Source organism: Apodemus sylvaticus, chromosome 8, assembly GCF_947179515.1.
Source record: "Apodemus sylvaticus chromosome 8, mApoSyl1.1, whole genome shotgun sequence".
Classification (NCBI taxonomy): domain Eukaryota; kingdom Metazoa; phylum Chordata; class Mammalia; order Rodentia; family Muridae; genus Apodemus; species Apodemus sylvaticus.
In genome coordinates, this window is record NC_067479.1 from 24,069,418 (window position 1) to 24,089,880 (window position 20,463).

General features: G+C 40.8%; 1 protein-coding gene across 4 annotated transcripts in view; it reads right to left on the reverse strand.

Annotated features, from left to right (window-relative positions):
- Lmo7 (LIM domain 7) overlaps positions 1-20,463 on the reverse strand; it is a 207,550-nt gene that overhangs the window by 111,449 nt on the left and 75,638 nt on the right. For all 4 annotated transcript variants that reach the window (XM_052190774.1, XM_052190775.1, XM_052190773.1 and 1 more), the window contains exon 3: positions 15,625-15,694. In XM_052190774.1, the coding sequence (XP_052046734.1) occupies positions 15,625-15,694 (70 nt within the window). The remainder of the gene's footprint in view (positions 1-15,624; positions 15,695-20,463) is intronic.

Consider the following 20,463-nt stretch of genomic DNA (forward strand, 5'->3'; position numbering starts at 1 on the left):
AGAATCATTATCCACTTACATCCTTTCCCCATAATGGTCAGCATCTAAGTCTTGTATTTTCTTCCCTGGAGTTATTAACGTGTATCAAAACATTATCCATTTACAGCATCCCGATGCTGCTCTCACCTCGCTGCAGGGAATGCCGGCCGGCCGGCTCCCACAGAGGAACTTTCTCAGCCTTCTTGGTAGCCCTGTCCGAAGTGTGGGAAAGCGGCCTGACCTCACCGTAGGCATTCAATAAATGTTTCCAGGAAGGGAGGGCCTTCCTGAGACTTATCAAAGGACCGGTGCCTCACATGGGTTTCAACCCTTCCATTCTCATTTGTTCCCCAAGTGGCAATTCCTACAGAACAAAAATTACCTCAAACGGGGCTGTTTCCAAGTTTATTTGAATGAAACTATGAGCTAATCCTCCTCAGAGACTGAATCAATCGTCTTTTCGGATTAATTACTTTTTCAGCTCCACACGTTAGAGTATTGCTTTAGCAATTCTAATTCATTAATGTTATGAAAGAAAAAAGAAGCTGCCCCCAAGGCAGAAACTTGACATATAAACGTGGATCTCAGACTCAGAAAACAAGCAGGTTTGGGAGCTCCGGGGAAACGCTCCTGAACTTGTGCCAGCAGGTGATTAAGAAATTTGTGGTTGGAAATAAAACAGGAGTTTCCTGCTTTGCTAAGCTACATCATCCTTGGGTATCAGCAACAACTCAGGAGAGCTGTGGGATGACTCAGAGGCTAAAGGTGCTGGCCCTGGGAGCCTGGCATCCGGAGTTCAGTGCCCAGAGCCCACGGAGAGGTGGAGGCAGACACCAACTCCACAGTTGTCTTTTGACTGTCTATGTGTATGTGTCCGTACAGACACACACATGTAAAAACAAAACAACTCAAGGTCGATGATGTTTTAAATTCCCAGCCCATACGACACTTATCTTTTATTGGAAGGAAGAAAGAAGCAAGGAGATGAGAAGGTTTGACGTCTCCTGAGAGTGCCTTGTAAACAGGTCACCCACCATTGGCGTCTCTATATACCACTTCTATGGAAGTGCTTAAGCACTCCAGCATTTATAGCTAACGTTTCTTACCAACAAGATAAGATGGCTGTCACACGTGCCCTAGTCAATAGATGTGACGTGGGGACTGCTTCAAAACATCGAAGGCAATCCTCAGCAATCTCAGAGAAGCATGCATTACCAAAATAAGCCAATCAATATAAAGCCATGGAAAACATTTTTCATTCATAATACCATCTTATTTTCTGCAAATGCTTAGCTTTTATGCTGTGATTTCTTATTTTTAAGATTTATTTATTTAATATATGTAAGTACACTGTAGTTGTCTTCAGACACTCCAGAAGAGGGTGTCAGATCTCGGTATGGATGGTTGTGAGCCACCAATGTGGTTGCTGGGATTTGAACTCAGGACCTTCAGAAGAACAGTCAGTGCTCTTAACCGCTGAGCCATCTCTCCAGCCCTATGCTGTGATTTCTTATATGAGTAAGCAATATGATAATATTAATACTACCATATTGTTTATTCTTTACATAGAAGACTCAGACCTTTATTTAGTGGTGTGGTGCTAGGTTTATAGAGAAACGGTGAATCTCCATATATGAGAGGCTATTAGGCATTTGAGACAGCCTGGGCTACATCATGACACTATCTCCAAAGAGAATAAATAAATATCTCTTTTGAATGTGATTGACAATAGAGCCATTTTAGCATTTAAGTCGGTTATATGACTTGTAAGGTGGTTTGTGATCCCTTAGGAAACATTGCTTCAGTGTAGATTAACAATGAAAGCAATCTGCCAGGCAGAGGTGTGAATGCCTTCCATCCCAGTACTCAAGAGGCAGACGAATGAAAAAGTGGATCTCTGAGTTCAGGGCCAGCTTGGTCTACAAAGGACATCCCTAATTCAAAAACCTAACATAATAGTAGATGATGTAGATGATGATGATGATGATGATGAAGCAAATTTAACTATTTTAATCAAGCTTATTAATATCATCCAGTATTCATTGTCTCTATCTGGAAATGGAGTTAGAAACAGAGATTCATCTTCTAACTCAATGGAGCATCAAGGTCTGATACAATAGATATAAAACTGATCTATGGTGGCCATATGAGAGAAATAAAACTGAAAGAGCATGAAAACTCACGGACGCATAGAACCTTCACCAATTGTGGTGAAATAAAAACCTGGGAATAAGTAGCGGCTGGCCCTCTCCCCCTCCACGCCTTCCCCAGCTTATAAAGGCTTATTCATTTCTATCCTTCTGAAGATGGGGAACACAGCTGTCAGAATCACTCGTCACTTTGGCTTGCACTCAAACAGGCAAGGATGCACAAGTCAGACAGAATTCCCTTTCCACATGTTCTGAGGTAGTACTGAGAACTCTTCAGGCTCATCCACAAAATCAGCAGAAAATGAACAAACAAACAAACAGAATGCCCCAAGGAGAGGACAGATCCCTGTAACCTAAATCGCTATTTTATCTTGCTACATAGACACACAGACAGAAAAGGCTCTGACTTGTTTTCTGGATTGGTTGGTTGGTTGGTTGGTAGGTTGGTTGGTTGGTAGGTTGGCTGGTTGGTTGGTTGGTAGGTTGGCTGGTTGATTGGTTGGTAGGTTGGTAGGTTGGCTGGTTGGTTGGTAGGTTGGTTGATTTGGTTTTGTTTGACTATTAGTGAACTTGTCTGAGAAACACATGAAACTCAGAGCCTTCTAGCATGCTAGGCAAGCAAGGTTATACCTCTAGTCCCAGTGTTTTCTGTTCTTAAACACTGGAGTATGTACGTGAATGCATCATTTATTGTAATTAGGGAGATAATTCCTCTGTGCCCCACACGGGTCAGTGGTTAGCCAGAGGGGTTTCTTAAGAAGGTAGTTGTTCGGAGAAGAGGACTATGGTCAGGGGCATTCGTTTCCTTTAGCTCATTATATCTGTACTTCTTGAATTATCCCATAATAGGAGAAAAATGAAAGAAAGAAATGAAATAGAGGGCTTTTTCTTCCTCAGAGAATACTTGTGGTAATAGAACAAATGCACCATTGCCTACAGGTTTTCACTCTTTCCTGAAAAGACAAAAAAAAAAAAAAAAATAAAGAGGTGGGTGGTGGTAGAAGAGTCAGTCCACGCATAAGAGTAGTAAGGTGGCCGTGTCACCTTGACAGCCGGTTCCCAGGTCAAGTTTGCACAGCTTCTGGGAAAGAACAAGGCCAGGCATAATATGACTCCACTGAGTCACATGATCCCTGACAATGATGATCAGTGCACATGAGAGTAACGGACAAGGGTGACAGTGTCTCACAAGCACACATTAACCCAACAGAAAACAGCAGTCAGAAAGGACCTGAATCTGCTTTGTCCCTGGACCAGCCATGACAGGCAAGAGAAAAAGTGAACACACCCAACAGTATCCGCTAGCTCAGATCGGATCTTTGTTGGTCTCCTCCACTGAGGAGTCTGCCTTGTCAATTTCAATCCCCCCTTTTGCACACCTCTACCCTTAAGAGTTAACACTATTAGGCTAGATAGCTTGAAGTTGGCCTCATCAAGCCCTCTATGGAGCTTAAGTGGGCCCTGGCAACTTCCTGAGTATTGGGATTATACAGATGAACCCCATGCCAGCCAAGAGCAAAAGAGTAATTCTTTACATCCAACATGTTCAGTTCAGCCCCTATTTTCATACAGATTTGGACGCACCAAGAAATGTTGCCACTGATCAAGCAAATAAGTCCAGTTGCATATTCTGAGGCATCACTACTTTCCAAAGGGAAATCACAATTGAAATGGAAAAGAAGGGCGAGGTTGTGGGGGGAGTGGGAAGATGAAGTCCACAGGCAGAGTCGGTCCCATGATCCTTGTAGAAAAGCCTGGTGCTCACTGCCTGGCTTCTTCAGCTATGTAGCTCTCAAGTGGGGATGGTTTTATCCCGTAGGGGTGGGTGGTAATGTGAGAAGGCCGTTAAAGAATGTTCAGTGCCCAAGACAGAGCTCTCAATAAAAAATCATCTGCCCCTCATGTCAGTGGTGCTGAGGGTGAGAAGCCTTGATTTACTTACAGTTTACAACTTGGTTTGTAAACAAATGCATTGTCAGGTGTCCTGGATGGCGGACAGACTCGGGGTTAACAACTTTCCGGCTGTTTCTACACATATCGTGTTTAATGCGCGCTACCGTATCCGATGGTAAGCATTATTCTGCTTCAATGGCTCTTTTCGGCCAGCAGGGTATCTTGCCTGTTCCTTGGGGTTTTATTTTGTTGCTGAACATTTTTTTTTTTATTCCCACATTGTTGGTATTGAGTTTCTGTATGTGGAGCATACCCACACTAAGCAGCACAGAGTTTTTTGGAAGATATGGACTAACTCCTGAGTTAGTTAAGTTGTTGGGTTTTAGGGTTTTTTCTATTGTAAACAGTTTTGTGATTAATAGAAAGCAGAGAAGAAATAGGAAGAATGTGACTGTTTATGAATAAGACTTGATCAACAAGTCCCTCAAGCTTCGTGACCTGAGTTTGATCCCAGAGACCTACATGGTAGGAAAGAAACAACTAGTCCACACTCAAACCATGCACAAGCCACACACATACACACACACACACACACACATACGCACACACACATACGCACACACACACACACAGAGAGAGAGACTAATTAACTAATTAAAGGTAAACACATTTAAAACTTAGTCAGGTGAGACCAGCCTTATCACTAAAACACACAAGAGAACGGCTATTTTCTAATCTTCCAGAAAAAACAACTTCATGAATGTTTCGATTGCTTCCCTTGCCACATTTCATAGCTCAGAACCTACTCCATGCTCTGCTCACAGGCCTGTCTACAAGGGAAAGGCTGTTGCTTTGAGTTTAAAAACTAAATAGATATAAGACATAGCTCCCACAAGCTGAAAAAGTATAGCGAAAAAGACTTAAGGAGTCGTGGTCAAAAGGACAGGAAACACCACAACTACTCAGTTTACATTTTCACACAGAAGTCCTGTCAGTATTCAGCATATTTGGTGCATCTACCCCTACACAAACACCCTTCACAGAACCCACTTCAACCTACATACCTCTGCTCTGGGGCAATCCCATATACCTAAACAACTATTTTCTCCGAGGAGGAACTCGTTCTCAGGCTTACTGAGAGCCTGAGGGGGAGTCCTGATCCACTCAGAATTCTCTGAACCTCAGGTAAGAGATGCCAAACAAAGATTCCTGTTGGGAACAGCACAGGAATGAAGCAAGCTGAGCTGGCGTGTGTATGGTTGCACACCGACTTACCACAAGAGGCATCTTCAAAATAAACTGTCTTCACCTGACATGGCTGAAAACATTTCTAGGCTTCGCTACTCAGAAAAGCATTGTGCCGAAAGCTGGTAATATCCGAATGAAGCGCTTCAGAGGCAGTCAGTCACCTGACAGCAACCTCTGCGTGTCTCTGTCACTGTGAGTGAGTGAGTGAGGAGTGTGTGTGTGTGTGTGTGTGTTTGCACCTGTCTCTTTATCTCTAGATGAGTCTCTTTTTCTGTTTCTGTATTTCTGTCACTGTCTCTCCAACTCTCTCCCTCCCTCCTTCTCCCTCCCACCACCCCCCCCTCTCTCTGTCTCACACACACACATATACACACAGGCAAAATTATCTGATTAAGAAGGCTTTTTGACTGTATCAGCATCAGTTTCCTGGTCTGGACGTTGTTATCTGAGGTGTCTCACTGAGGATCACTAGGATAATGGAGAGGCCCTCTTTATGTGTTCTATAAACCTACATTTATTTCAAGTACACAATTATCAACTAGAAGCATTTGTCTATGTGCGTAAGTCCCCTAGGGCTATCACAACAAAATATGAATACCTCACGGCTTAGAGCAATGGAAATGAACTTATTTATTGTCTAGGTGTTCAGAGGCAGGAGTCCAGCATCAGTCAGTTAGGAAACTCTTGCTTCCTGTGAAGTCTCTGCATACCTTCCCAGGCCCTTGCTGGCTGCTGGAAGCTCATTAGCAATCTTTGGTGTTCTTTGGATTATGGTGCTCCACCTCAATCTCATCTTCATACGACATTCTAACCCTATGTGTGTCTTCTTACAATCATCATTCTTTAGGGGCACCTCTCAGATTAGTAGCCCACTCTACCCTGAGATGATCTCATCTGTAATCACAGGTAAAAATGATATACCTAAAATACAGACACATTCTGAAGTACTGGGGCTTCCGCATGTCTTCAGGGCAAGGGCAATGCCCCTTCAACATATAGGCCTACTCAACCAAAGACTAAATTCTAGAAGTTATTAAATTCTACAATGAAAACATGGTTAATTGCTTGTTTTTTTTAAATATTTTTATTTTCTATATTCTTTGTTTACATTCCAAGTGATTTCCCCTTTCCCACATCCCCCCTCCCCATATGTCCCATAAACCTTCTTCTCTCCATCCATTCTCCAATCACCTCCCTCCTTTTTCTCTGTCCTTATATTCCTCTCCAATGCTAGATCAATCTTTTCCAGGATCAGGACCCTCTCCATACTTCTTCATGGGAGTCATTTGTTATGTGATTTGTGCCTTGGGTATTCAGAGCTTCTGGGCTAATTAATATTCACTTATCAGAGATTGCATTCCATGTGTATTCTTTTGTGATTGGGTTACCTAACTTAGGATGATATTTTCCAGATCAAACCATTTGCCTAAAAATTTTGTGAATTCATTGTTTCTAATTGCTGAGTAGTATTCCATTGTGTAACTATACCACATTTTCTGTATCCATTCCTCCTTTGAGGGACATCTGGGTTCTTTCCAGCTTCTGGCTATTATAAATAAGGCTGCTATAAACATAAGGGATCATGTGTCTTTATTGCATGCTGGGGAATCCTTTGGGTATATGCCCAGGAGAGGTATAGCAGGGTCCTCCGGAAGTGTCATGTCCAGTTTTCTTAGGAACTGCCAGACTGATTTCCAAAGTGGTTGTACCATCTTACAGCCCCACCAGCAGTGGAAGAGTGTTCCTCTTTCTCCACATCCTCGCCAACACCTGCTGTCTCCTGAGTTTTTGAACTTAGCCATTCTGACTGGTATAAGATGAAATCTCAGGGTTGTTTTGATTTGCATTTCCCTAATGACTAATGATGTTGAGCAATTCTTAAAGTGCCTCTTGGCCATCTGAATTTCTTCAGATGAAAATTCTTTGTTTAGATCTGTACCCCATTTTTAATAGGGTTATTTGGTTCCCTGGGGTCTAACTTCTTGAGTTCTTTGTATATATTGGATATTAGCCCTCTATCAGATGTAGGGTTGGTGAATATCCTTTCCCAATTTGATGGTTGCCATTTTGTCCTTTTAACAGTGTCCTTTGCCTTACAGAAACTTTGTAATTTTATGAGGTCCCATTTGTCAATTCTTGATCTTAGAGCATAAGCTATTGGTGTTCTGTTCAGGAACTTTTCCCCTGTGCCCATGTCCTCAAGGGTCTTCCCCAGTTTCTTTTCAATTAGTTTCAGTGTGTCTGGTTTTACATAGAGGTCATTGATCCACTTGGACTGAAGTTTAGTACATGGAGATAAGAATGGATCAATTCGCATTCTTCTGCATGCTGACCTCCAATTGAACCAGCACCATTTGTTGAAAAGACTATCTTTTTTCCACTGGATGTTTTTGGCTCCTTTGTCAAAGATCAAGTGACCATAGGTGTGTGGATTCATTTCTGGATCTTCAGTTCTATTCCATTGATCCACTTCTCTGTCACTGTGCCAATACCATGCAGTTTTTAACACTATTGCTCTGTACTATTGCTTGAAGTCAGGGATACTGATTCCCCCAGAATTTCTTTTGTTGTTGAGAATAGTTTTAGCTATCCTGTGTTTTTTGTTATTCCAGAAATATTTGAGAATTGCTTTTTCTAACTCTGTGAAGAACTGAGTTGGGATTTTGATGGGGATTGCATTGAATCTGTAGATCGCTTTTGGCAAGATGGTCATTTTAACTATATTAATCCTGCCAATACACGAGCATGGAAGGTTTTTCCATTTTCTGAGGTCTTCGATTTCCTTTTTCAGAGACCTGAAGTTCTTGTCATATAGATCTTTCACTTGTTTGGTTAGAGTCACACCAAGATACTTTATATTGTCTGTGGCTATTGTGAAGGGTGTCATTTACCTAACTTGTTTCTCAGCCTGTTTATCCTTTGAGTATAGGAAGGCAACTGATTTGCTTGAGTTGATTTTATAACCAATCACTTTGCTGAAGTTGTTTATCAGCTGTAGGAGTTCTCTGGTGGGTTTTCGGGTCACTTAAGTAGACTATCATGTCATCTGCAAATAGTAATAATTTGACTTCTTCCTTTCCAATTTGTATCCCCTTGACTCCTTATGTTGTCTAATTGCTCTAGCTAGAACTTCAAGTGCTATATTGAAAAGATATGGAGAGAGAGGACAGCCTTGTCTATGCCCTGATTTTAGTGGGATTGCTTCAAGTTTCTCTACCTGTAGTTTGATGTTGGCTACTGGTTTGCTGTATATTGCTTTTACTATGTTTAGGTATGGGCCTTGAATTCCTGTTCTTTCCAAGACTTTTAGCATGAAAGGATGCTGAATTTTGTCAAATGCTTTTTCTGCATCTAATGAGATGATCATATGGGTTTTTTCTTAGAGTTTGTTTATTTAGTGGATAGCATTGATGGATTTCCTTATACTGAACCATCCCTGCATCCCTGGAATGAAGCCTACTTGATCATGGTGGATGATCGTTTTGATGTGTTCTTGGATTCGGTTGGGAAGAATTTTATTAAGTATTTTTGCATCAATATTCATGAGGGAAATTGACCTGAAGTTTTCTTTCTTTGTTGGATCTTTGTGTAGTTTTGGTATCAGCGTAATTGTGGCTTCATAGAAAGAGTTGGGTAGAGTTCCTTCTGTTTCTGTTTTGTGGAATAGTTTGAAGAGTATTGATGTTAGGTCTTCTATGAAGGTCTGATAGAATTCTGCACTGAATCCATCATGTCCTGAGACTTTCTATGACCCTTTTTATTTCTTCAGGTGTTATGGTACTGTTTAGATGATCTATTTGATCCTGATTTAGTTTTGGTGTCGTATATCTGTCTAAGAAACTGTCCATTTCCTCCAGATTCTCCAGTTGTGTTGAGTATAGGCTTTTGTAGTAGAATCTAATGATTTTTCCAATTTCCTCAGTTTCTGTTGTTATATCTCCCTTTTCATTTCTAAGTTTGTTGATCTGTATACTGTCTCTGTGCCCTTTGGTTAGTCTGGCTAAGATTTTATCTATCTTGTTGATTTTCTCAAAGAACCAGCTCCTGCTTTTGTTGATTCTTTGTATGGTTCTCTTTGTTTCTACTTGATTGATTTCAGCCCTGAGTTTGATGATTTCCTGCCTTCTACTCCTCCTGGGTGAAATAGCTTCTTTTTGTTCCAGGGCTTTCAGGTATGTCGTTAAGTTGTTAGTGTATGCTCTCTCCATTTTCTTTTTGGAGGCACTCAGGGCTATGAGTTTTCCTCTTAGCACTGCTTTCATTGTGTCCCATAGATTTGGGTATGTTGCGTTTTCATTTTCATTAAGTTCTAAAAAGTCTTTAGTTTCTTTCTTTATTTCTTCCTTGACCAAGGTATCATTGAGTAGAATATTGTTCAGTTTCCATGTATATGTGGGTTTTCTGTTGTTTTTTTTGGGTTTTTTTTTTTTTTTTTTTTTGCTATTGAAGACCACTTTTACTCCATAGTGATCTGATAGGAGACATGGGATTAGTTCGATCTTCTTATATTTGTGGAGGTCTGTCTACCAATTATATGGTCGATTTTGGAGAAGGTACCATGAGGTGCTATGAAAAAGGTATATTCTTTTGCTTTAGAATAAAATGTTATATATATATATATATATATATATATATATATATATATATATATATATATATCTGTTGAATCTAATTGGTCCAAAGCTTCAATTAGTTTCACAGTGTCCCTGTTCAGTTTCTGTTTTCCTGATCAGTCCATTGAGGAAAGTGCAGTGTTGAAGTCACCCACAATTATTGTGTTAGGTGCAATGTGTACTTTGAGCTTTAGTAAAGTTTCCTTTATGAATGAGGGTGCCCTTGCACTTGGAGCATAGATGTTCAGGATTGAGAGTTCTTCTTATTGTATTTTTCCTTTGACCAGCAAGAAGTGTCCCCCAGAGTCTCTTTTAATGACTTTGGGTTGAAAGTCAATTTTATCTGATATTAGAATGGCTACTCCAGCTTGTTTCCTGAGACCATTTGCTTGTAAAATTGTCTTCCAGCCTTTTACTCTAAGGTAGTGTTTGTCTTTGACACTGAGGTGTGTTTCCTGTATACAGCAAAATGTAGGGTCCTGTTTACATATCCAGTCGGTTAGTCTATGTCTTTTTGTTGGGGCATTGAGCCCATTGATGTTAAGAGATATTAATGGGGCTGGAGAGATGGCTCAGCGGTTAAGAGCACTAACTGCTTTTCCGAAGGTCCTGAGTTCAAATCCCAGCAACCACTTGATGGCTCACAACCATCTGTAATGAGATCTGCTGCCCTCTTCTGGTGTCTGAAGACAGCTTCAGTGTACTTACATATAATAAATAAATAAATCTTTTCAAAAAAAAGGATATTAATGAATAGTGATTATTACTTCCTGTAATTTTTGATGTTATGTTTTAAATTTGATTGGTTATCTTCTTTTGGATTTGATGATAGAAGGTTACTATCTTGCTTCTTCCAGGGTGAAGTTTCCCTCCTTGTATTGGTGTTTTCCTCCTATTATCCTTTATAGCGCTTGGTTTGTGGATAGATATTGGGTAAACTTGGTTTTGTCATGGAATATCTTAGTTTCTCCATCTACGGTGATTGAGAGTTTTGCTGGGTATAGTAGTCTTGGCTCGCATTTGTGTTCTCTTAGAGTCTGCATGAGATCTGCCCAGGATCTTCTAGCCTTCATAGTCTCAGGTGAAAAGTCTGCTGTGATTCTAATAGGTCTTCCTTTATATGTTACTTGGCCTTTTTCTCTTACTGCCTTTAATATTCTTTCTTTGTTTAGTACATTTGGGGTTTTGATTATTATGTGACGGGAGGTAGTTCTGTTCTGGTCCAATCTGTTTGGAGTTCTGTAGGCTTCTTGTATATTCATGGGCATCTCTCTCTTTAGGTTAGGGAAGTTTTCTTCCATAATTTTATTGAAGATATTTTCTGGCCCTTTAAGTTGTAAATCTTCACTCTCATCTATGCCTATAATCCTTAGGTTTGGTCTTCTCATTGTGTCCTGGATTTCCTGGATGTTTTGGGTTACAAGCTTTTTGCATTTTGCATTTTCTTTAACTGTTGAACCCATGGTTTCTATGGTATCTTCAGCATCTGAGATTCTTTCTTCTATCTCTTGTATTCTGTTGTTGATATTTGCATCTATGTCCCCTGATTTCTTCCCAAAGTTTTCTATCTCCAAAGTTGTCTCCCTTTGAGTTTTCTTAGTTGTTTCTACTTCTGATTTTAGATCCTGGATGGTTAGATCCTGGAAACTTTCTTGTTTGTGTTTTCCTGTAATTCTTTAAGAGATTTTTATGTTTCCTCTTTCGTGACCTCAGCCTGTTGACCAAAGTTCTCCTGTATTTCTTTAAGTGATTTTTGTGTTTCCTCCTTATTGGCTTTTGTATTCTCTTGAATGTCTTTCAATGATTTTTGTGTTTCCCTTGTAAGGGCTTCTAACTTTTGATCCATTTTCTCCTGAATTTCTTTAAGTATGTCCTTCATGTGTTCCTGTACCAGCATCATGACCAGTGATTTTAAATCCAAATCTTGTTTTTCTGGTGTGATGGGGTATCCAGGACATGCTGTTAAAGGAGAATTGGGTTCAGATGCTGCCATATTGCCTTGATTTCTGTTAGTGACGTTCCTGCATTTGCCTTTTGCCATCTAGTTCTCACTGGTGTTAGTTGGTCTTGTTGTCAACTGGACTCACCAGTGCAAGCTGCCTCTTCCCAGCTGGCCTCTGGTGCACAGCTGACCTCTTGCACTGCCTGGAGACAGGGTGCTGTGGCCCAGGCTGTTCAGATCCAGAAGCAGACACCTGAAGGCTCCTGCCCGGGCCCTGCTGGACTCACCAGAGCACACTGACTCCTCCCAGCTGGCCTCCCGGGTGCCCCTCTGGCCTCCTGCAGGGCCTGGAGATTGGTGTTGTAGCCCAGGTTGTTCTGGATCCCAAAGTGGAGATCTGAAGGCTCCCACCAGAAGCCTCAGGACTGGAACCTAAGCTCTGTGGGGCCGGACCCACTGAAGCAAGCTGTGTCCTCCCAGTCTGTCTCCGGGTGCACACCAGGCTCTTGTACTTCCTGGAGACCGAGTGCTGTGGCCCAGGCTCTTCAGATCCCAAAGCAGACACCTGAAGGCTCCAGCCCGGGGCCTGCTGGACTCACCAGAGCACCTCATTGCTTGTTTTAACAAACTCTTTTATCCCCTGTATGCGTCAATCACTGTGTTGGGTGAGGTGAACAGAAATCTCAGTACTATGAAAAGTCTGGCCTCGATTATTCAATATTCTTGTCCAGTCCCAACCTCTTCCCTACTCCTTAAGAAACACGCGATCTTCACAGTTTAATGTCACTCTGCTCTGTGTTAATCTAGTGTCTTGCTCTGTGGCACATTCGCCTTGGGGTATCTTCTTGTTCATCTGCTAATTGAGTTGTGTGGTTCTCCCTCCCTGACGTGAAAGTTGGAGTCCATACTCTTTTTTGCCTCTCTTATGACACTTCATACTAGAAAAATGCTCAGCCCAACAGGCGCCTGATTTTCTGTTAAAAGAAAGACCATCCATGCATCATTGAAGGTTTGCTTGTCAAACTCTTGGTCTTGCCTTGCAGTGTTCTTGCCAACAACCCTTTTCAGATGGACGCTGGGGTTCTACCTCACACGGTTTGTGACAACCATTGTGACAAGTCTCAGCTGGCAGAAGAGGCATGATGCTCACTTCAAAGCAATTCTGTAGCTGATGTCACTCTTACACACTCAGAGCCCAGCGAAAGCTCTCATGTATTGTGCTTAAGCAAGCATTCTATTTAATACAGAGGAAATACATTTCGTTTTTTGCTTCTAAAGATAAAAATCCAAACTGGAGAGATTTTTTTGATGCTTGAAATAGAAATACTTGGAGAGGGTTTGGGGCTTAAAAATAAAATACATTTGTTCTTGCATCTAATCAAACAATCTTAAAACTGAATAAACACAACAGTAGCCAACAGCAACAAACACCACAATTCAGGCATTCCAGATTCTTGGGGTGTGTTTGAGATCAAAGGCTAATTTCATTTAAAATGCTGGTAATTGATCCAAAAATGAAAGTTCAAAATCAAAAAATTAAACTAACTAAGAATAACCAGGCCACTGGAAAAGCTAGTGTAACTCAATACAATTCATACATTTATTTAGTAGAGGTTGCTTTATAGGTCGTTCTCATATAAAGCATATTTATTTTACTAAACTGATTGTTTCCTTCTGGAAAGACTTCAGGGACACATTCCTTTAATGTTATTCTTTGAATAACTGGAAGAATATAAAATTTTATGTGAGTGAGTGTGTGTGTGTGTGTGTGTGTGTGAGAGAGAGAGAGAGAGAGAGAGAGAGAGAGAGAGAGAGGGAGGGAGAGGGAGAGGGAGAGGGAGAGGGAGAGGGAGAGGGAGAGGGAGAGGGAGAGAGAGAGAGAGAGAGAGAGAGAGAGAGAGAGAGAGAGAGAGAATGTGTGATGGGATTTTTACCTAACCAAATTTAAGACAGTACAAATTACAGGTCAGCTCCCTATTCGTAGAGATCTAGAATAGAGGCAACATGAGTAGAGAGAGTGTCAGTACTGGAACCAGTGACCCTGAGAATAATTTTGTATGCATTTCTAATTTTCATAGAAATCTCAACACTTCATTCCATTGCTCCAAGACAGATATTTTCCAATAATAAATACTTGGCCAAAGTTAGCCCTGTCAAGGTTTTAATGAACCTTTGATACCTCCTATAAACCAAGGAACTGTGGCATACCTATCTGTGGTTACGCAGGCCATTAGCCACGGCTGTAAATTCATGAAAGGCCAAAAATTTTTTTAAATAGATTATTATAAGAACATTGAATAACCCATAGATAATTAATTTAGCTTTACATTCCAATTATTACATGCAGTACTTTCTGAGATGTTTTTAACTGACTTCTGTCAGCAGATTCCTTTTCATTGCTTTTAATTTAATTATGTAGTAGGGGATGTGTGCACATGGGTTCAAGCACCCTCAGAGTCTAGATGAGGGTGTCAGATCCCTTGGAGCTGGAGTTACAGGTGATTGGGAACCACCTGATATGGGCACTGGGAACTGAATGGATGACATTTAACTCTTAAGGGACCCTGTGCCCTTCACTGCTAGACCATTACTCTATCCTACCAGTATTGATTAATAAGGCTTATGAAATCTTCTGGAAAATTCTTTATCAACTTTATTTCATTTTAAGTTTTTCCAAAGGTATTGACTCATGTTATCATTAGTGTCCCTGGTGCCTTAAACCTCTAACTAACCACGTGATGAAAGTGTGTGGTGTTTCTTAATACTTAAAAAAAAAGTCTTCAATTTAAAGGCTGAGGGTTAGAATGCTTGCCTAGAAAGTGAAAGGCCCTTGGTTCTATTCCTAGCACCACAGAACATAATCATAGTGGAAATAAAGGTAGGAGGCGGGCTGGAGAGATGGCTCACAGGTTAAGAGCACTGACTGTTCTTCTGAAGGTCCTGAGTTCAAAGCCCAGTGGCTCACGAAATCTAACTGCCTAACAAAATCTAACAACCCCCTTTGGGAGTGTCTGAAGACAGCTACAGTGTACTTACATATAATAAATATCTTTAGAAAAAAAAAAAGGTAAGAGGTACCTGAACAATTATGCAACAACACAAAGTCAGACAAATTAAAACAAACAGAAGGAAGTGTTGAAAGGCATCTAAAAAGATGGTTGTCTGGCCAGACTCCCCCCGCCCCCCCCAGCCCCAAGCTCCTAGGGACTGGACTACTAACCAATAAGTACACATAGAGGTACCCATGGCTCCAGTCACATATGAAGCAGAGAATGGCCTTATTGGACATCAGTGGGAGGAGAGGGCATTGGGCCTGAGGGGGTTCAATGCCCCAGTGTAGGGGAAGGTGAGGGCAGGGAGGATGAGGGCAGGGAGGACAAGAGTGGTGGTTGTTTGGGGGAGCACACTCCTAGAGGCAGGGGGAGGGAGAGGGGATCTGGAGGGGAGACCTGGAAAGGGGATAACATTTGAAATGTAAATAAAGGAAATATCCAAAACAACACACAAAAAAAGAATCTAGAAACAAACAAAGAAACAAAAAGACAGTTGTCACTCCTTTTAAAGCAACAGTAATTGTAGATGGGGAAGCCTTCTTTGGCCACTTTCTTCTATTTCAAAGACAGTTTTAAATTGATAGCATCCCAAGTCCTAGGTGTCTTGAACTATATAACACATTATAATGCATGATAATACGAGAGTGACATAACATTGCACACAAAATTATGTACAACTGTCATTTGTTAATTAAAAATAAAATGAAAAGGAAGAAAACTAGCTTTGAATGCAATGTATTACTTACCAAACCTGCTATTGGGGTAGACAGTCTATTGATCTTCTTAATGACTCCAGGTTTGAGCTTATTAATCAAACTGAAAGCAAATAAATAACACAGGCAATTACAAAAATGTCGATGTGGTTTGAGTAGTCTTTGAAATAGTCTCAAAAATTCTGAGTAGCATAGCTATGATCCCAAATGTGTTGTTCTGAGCCAGAGGCCTGTCAGAAAACAAACAACTAAAAAACAAAACAAGACAAAAAAGTTAAGACAAAACAAAGAACTTCTCTGAACAGAAGGATGGGAGGGTTCTTTGGCTCACACTTTATATAGCCAAACCCCACTTCTTTAGAAGTAGTTTCACATGTATTAAACAGAGGCACAATTTGGTTCCGTTTCAACACGCAGTTAAAAAAAACCCTCATCCCAATTCCCTTCATTTGGTCCTGAGAATACTTTTTCCCTATTCATAATTCTCAATGGGATTTTTTTTTTTTTTTTGCTTTGTTTTCTCATCTGGGTCCTTGTTTTGAAAGATGGCCTCCAACCCACACCGTTTCACATGCAAAGGGTACTGAGGAACTCAACCAAATAATTGACTATTTCTTACTGGTAACTCATTCGTGCCCATGACTGATTGCTTTGTTACCAGAGTGGAATGACTGGGTGGAAGTTAAATGTACCAGAACTCCTTCAAATTACCCTGGAATCTAATACTGAGCACATTTCAGTTAATATGACACACACTGCAGAGATATCTATATCTCTGTACACCAAAGCAATAGAAAAGAAACTCATCTTTGGCAAGCATGCTGATGCTACGATTCTGCTTCTAAATCTCAATTGGTATGTATTCATTCTTTTTATTCACTAATACAATGCCAGACAGAGTAATAATTTAATACTACAATGTTTTCCCATTAATGCAAGTTTGGATAATTAACCATTAATTGCTGTCACAAAGCAGTATCTTGATATTGTGGGGGGGGGGAAAAATCTAACAATTATTCATCCCCCCAAACAAGAAATTCTTTACTCTGTGATGAGGTCCAATAGCAAAGCAAAAAAGGAAATAGAAATAAAATGATCTACTGCACTGGTATCTCCTGTGCAATGGACAGTTATTGTGGGAGGGTGGGGGTGGGGTGTCCTATGGAATGTCACCCCTCCCACATTCCAGAGACTTCTATATACATTCCAGTATGCTAAGAATAAAAAAAAAAAAAAAAAAAAAAGACAAAAGTCTCAACTTAATAGCCTTTAGAATGTTGTTCAACAGGATTCAGAATTACAGAACACTGGCTTATGAAGATTTAGCCTGGCAAACAAAAGTTGCTTTTCTGTTTTCATAGCCTGTTCACACAAAGATCTGTAGACAACTTAGTTACAGATACAACCACCCCCTTGGCTTTGGGGATGGGTGTCTGGGAATGGAACTCAAGGCCTCAGGTGTGCCAGGCTAGTACTTTACTCTGAAGCTGTACCCCAGCCCCAGTCCATCAGCTCTAAGTTAGCCCCTTGGTCCGGAATCTGTGAGTCCTAACTTCTGAAGTATGCATCGCAAGCCATTGAAGAAGCTCCTTTTCTTCTCTGACCACATTGCTTTCCTTCATTCAACAACTGAGAAGATAGAAAATAATTAAGTAAATTAATAACAAGTGGCAACTAACTGTACATTAATCCCTCTAGTTTGCCCTTCTTGACTGACGGCTTCTATAACCCTGATATTTCTGCATTTCTGTGACTGTCAACAGAGCATAGGAGAGCTAACACACGATGCATCGCTTGACTACTGCAGAATTCTGACATAGTCGTTCCAACAGTCTCTTACGGTTATTCACCACTCCCTTGACAGTGGTAATTTTTTTAGTGTGTTTTCCTTAGACTATAATCTTTCAGTGACATAACTTTGAAGCTAATATGAACAGGAGTCACAAAGTATCTGAGGAAAGGCTGAGCACCACCATTGTCCTTTCAGAGGAAAGGGTCATAAACTCCTGTCTCACCCACTGAGTCACTGATGACTCGGATCTGGTCTCTGTTTACACGTTGACACGACTTATCACTTTTGACATATAGTGTCAGTAATTTCAAGAGCATTTCCTATTCAGTTTCTGAAATGAATAATCAAACACATTACTGTCAATGAACAAAAGGACAGGGTAAGTAAACAGCAAAGACTGATACCTTGTGGTAAATTAACCAACCCCTCCCTCGTCGCCCTCGGCAGAGCTGGCCAGAGAGATGGCTTAGAGAGGACATATACACAATGGATTAGCTTTCCCTTCCTAGTCTTCAACCTTCTCGTACGTGTGCAAACACAGAAATACCCACAAGGAAACATCCAGCGCTCTGGAGAACGCACACTCACTCTCAAAAACTCTGAGTCACTAGAGGAAAACACTGTTTTATTTCATCCATCACAAGGCTCACAGTTGTAAACACTAGGCTAAGGAGGAAATGAACATACGGTTTTGACAAATACTGGGCATGCAAATCACTTGGTGAGTTATGAATTATGATTCTCAAGGAAGAACTTTGAGGATATCTCTTGCAAGGATTAAAAAAAATGTTTTATGAGATCTAAAATTAATTCCATGAATTTAAGCACACTTAATGGAATACAGGCAGGGTCTCAAGTTAAAGGAAATTCAAGTACCATGTATGGAAACACTCTTTAACAAAACAGAAATGCTTTACATAGTAAGTGGTCTTGAATTTCACACGTGGGCTTTCTAAAGGGACACCGACTTCAGGTCACTGGCTCTGAAGCAAGAATCAGATTACAGGATAAACTTCCAGATGCTCCCATGGTCTGTGTTCTTGGCCTGCAACCCTCTGTTCCATCCCTCCAGCCCTGAGTAGAATTATATCTTTATCCCTCTCAAGCCTTCCCTTCTATGGGGGAAACAAACATAATTACTGCTTGCTTAGCACATCAGAGGGTTGTTCTTTTGGTAGGATTAAAACTAGAACACAAAATAACTTGAGGTGCTCTCACGGTTAACTCAATAATTTTCTCAGCTTCTCCACTGCTATGGTCTGAATGTTTGTGACTCTCCTAAAACTCCCAAGAGTTCAAATAGAGGGCAGGGCAGATGGCACCTCTTGGGAGGTGGCAAGATGACGCTGCACCTCCTGAATGCAATTAGTGCCTTCAGTCAATAGGCCTTGCCCGTCTACTATGGGAAGTTGCGGTGACAAAGTGGCACTGACAAGATGTGAACTTGTAAAGGAAGTGGGCCCTTACCAGACACCCAATCTGCACCAGCCTTGATCTTGGACTTACAAGGCCCCAGCACTGAGAGGAATAACTTCCTGCTATAATATGTAAGCTACTCATGTTCCAGCAGTTGTTACTGTAGCCCAAATGAACTAAGCTCTGTCTCAAGATGTCTACAATTCCTTCTTCATTCCTAGCCCACAAAGACATTGTCTAATTCCCCCCAAAAAGACTGTTGTTAGAACTATGCTAGAACACTGGTTCCATTCACAGACCTTTCTCTCTGTGGATATATCCTGACTTCCCTATTCAGGTGTGACACTCAGAAAGCCATCTATAAAACTGAACGTGGCTCAGACATGAATGGTTTTAAGAACTTGAATTTGAATTGACATTGGGCAGTGGTGGTGCACGCCTGTAACCCCAGCACTCTGGGAGGCAGAGGCAGGCGATTTCTGAGTTCAAGGCCCTCCTGGTCTACAGAGTGAGTTCCAGGACAGCCAGAGCTATACAGAGAAACCTTGTCTCGAAAAAACCAAATAAAAAAAAAAAACAAAAAACAAAAACAAAAACAAAAAAAACAACAAAGAAAAGAATTTGAATTGACACTCTATTATTGGCTAATCTTCAAAAAAAAAAAATAGTTCTAACTGCCAAACTTCATTTTTTTCCCTCTTGATCAGAAAGCTCTTCAGCCAAAGTACAAAATTCTGGGATATCTTTTTTTACTTCCTGTCTTCAAAGATTTTCAAAATAAATGAAAAGACATTTCTGGAAGAATGGATTGATACACGGAAGGACTTGGTAACCTATGGGTTCCTGTATTAGTCACCCACTCAAGCACATTTCTAACACTAGCTGTTATAGTTTGTACCAATGTTGTTCTAACAGCAAAGATACAAATGTGTATCTTTCACATTACCAAACTTTTATGATTTAGGTTTACTGTTTTGAATTTTTTTTCACTGTTTTTTTATTTTCTTTTTTTTTTATTCGATATAATTTATTTACATTTCAAATGACTTCCCCTTTTCTAGCCCCCCCACTCCCCGAAAGTCCCGTAAGCCCCCTTCTCTTCCCCTGTCCTCCCACCCACCCCTTCCCACTTCCCCGTTCTGGTTTTGCTGAGTACTGTTTCACTGAGTCTTTCCAGAACCAGGGGCCACTCCTCCTTTCTTCTTGTACCTCATTTGATGTGTGGATTATGTTTTGGGTATTCCAGTTTTCTAGGTTAATATCCACTTATTAGTGAGTGCATACCATGATTCACCTTTTGAGTCTGGGTTACCTCACTTAGTATGATGTTCTCCAGCTCCATCCATTTGCCTAAGAATTTCATGAATTCATTGTTTCTAATGGCTGAATAGTACTCCATTGTGTAGATATACCACATTTTTTGCATCCACTCTTCTGTTGAGGGATACCTGGGTTCTTTCCAGCTTCTGACAATTATAAGTAGGGCTGCTATGAACATAGTAGAGCATGTATCCTTATTACATGGTGGGGAGTCTTCTGGGTATATGCCCAGGAGTGGTATAGCAGGATCTTCTGGAAGTGAGGTGCCCAGTTTTCGGAGGAACCGCCAGACTGTTTATTCTGAGACAAGGCTCCATGAAGCTCCGCCTGGCCTCAGCCTTGCT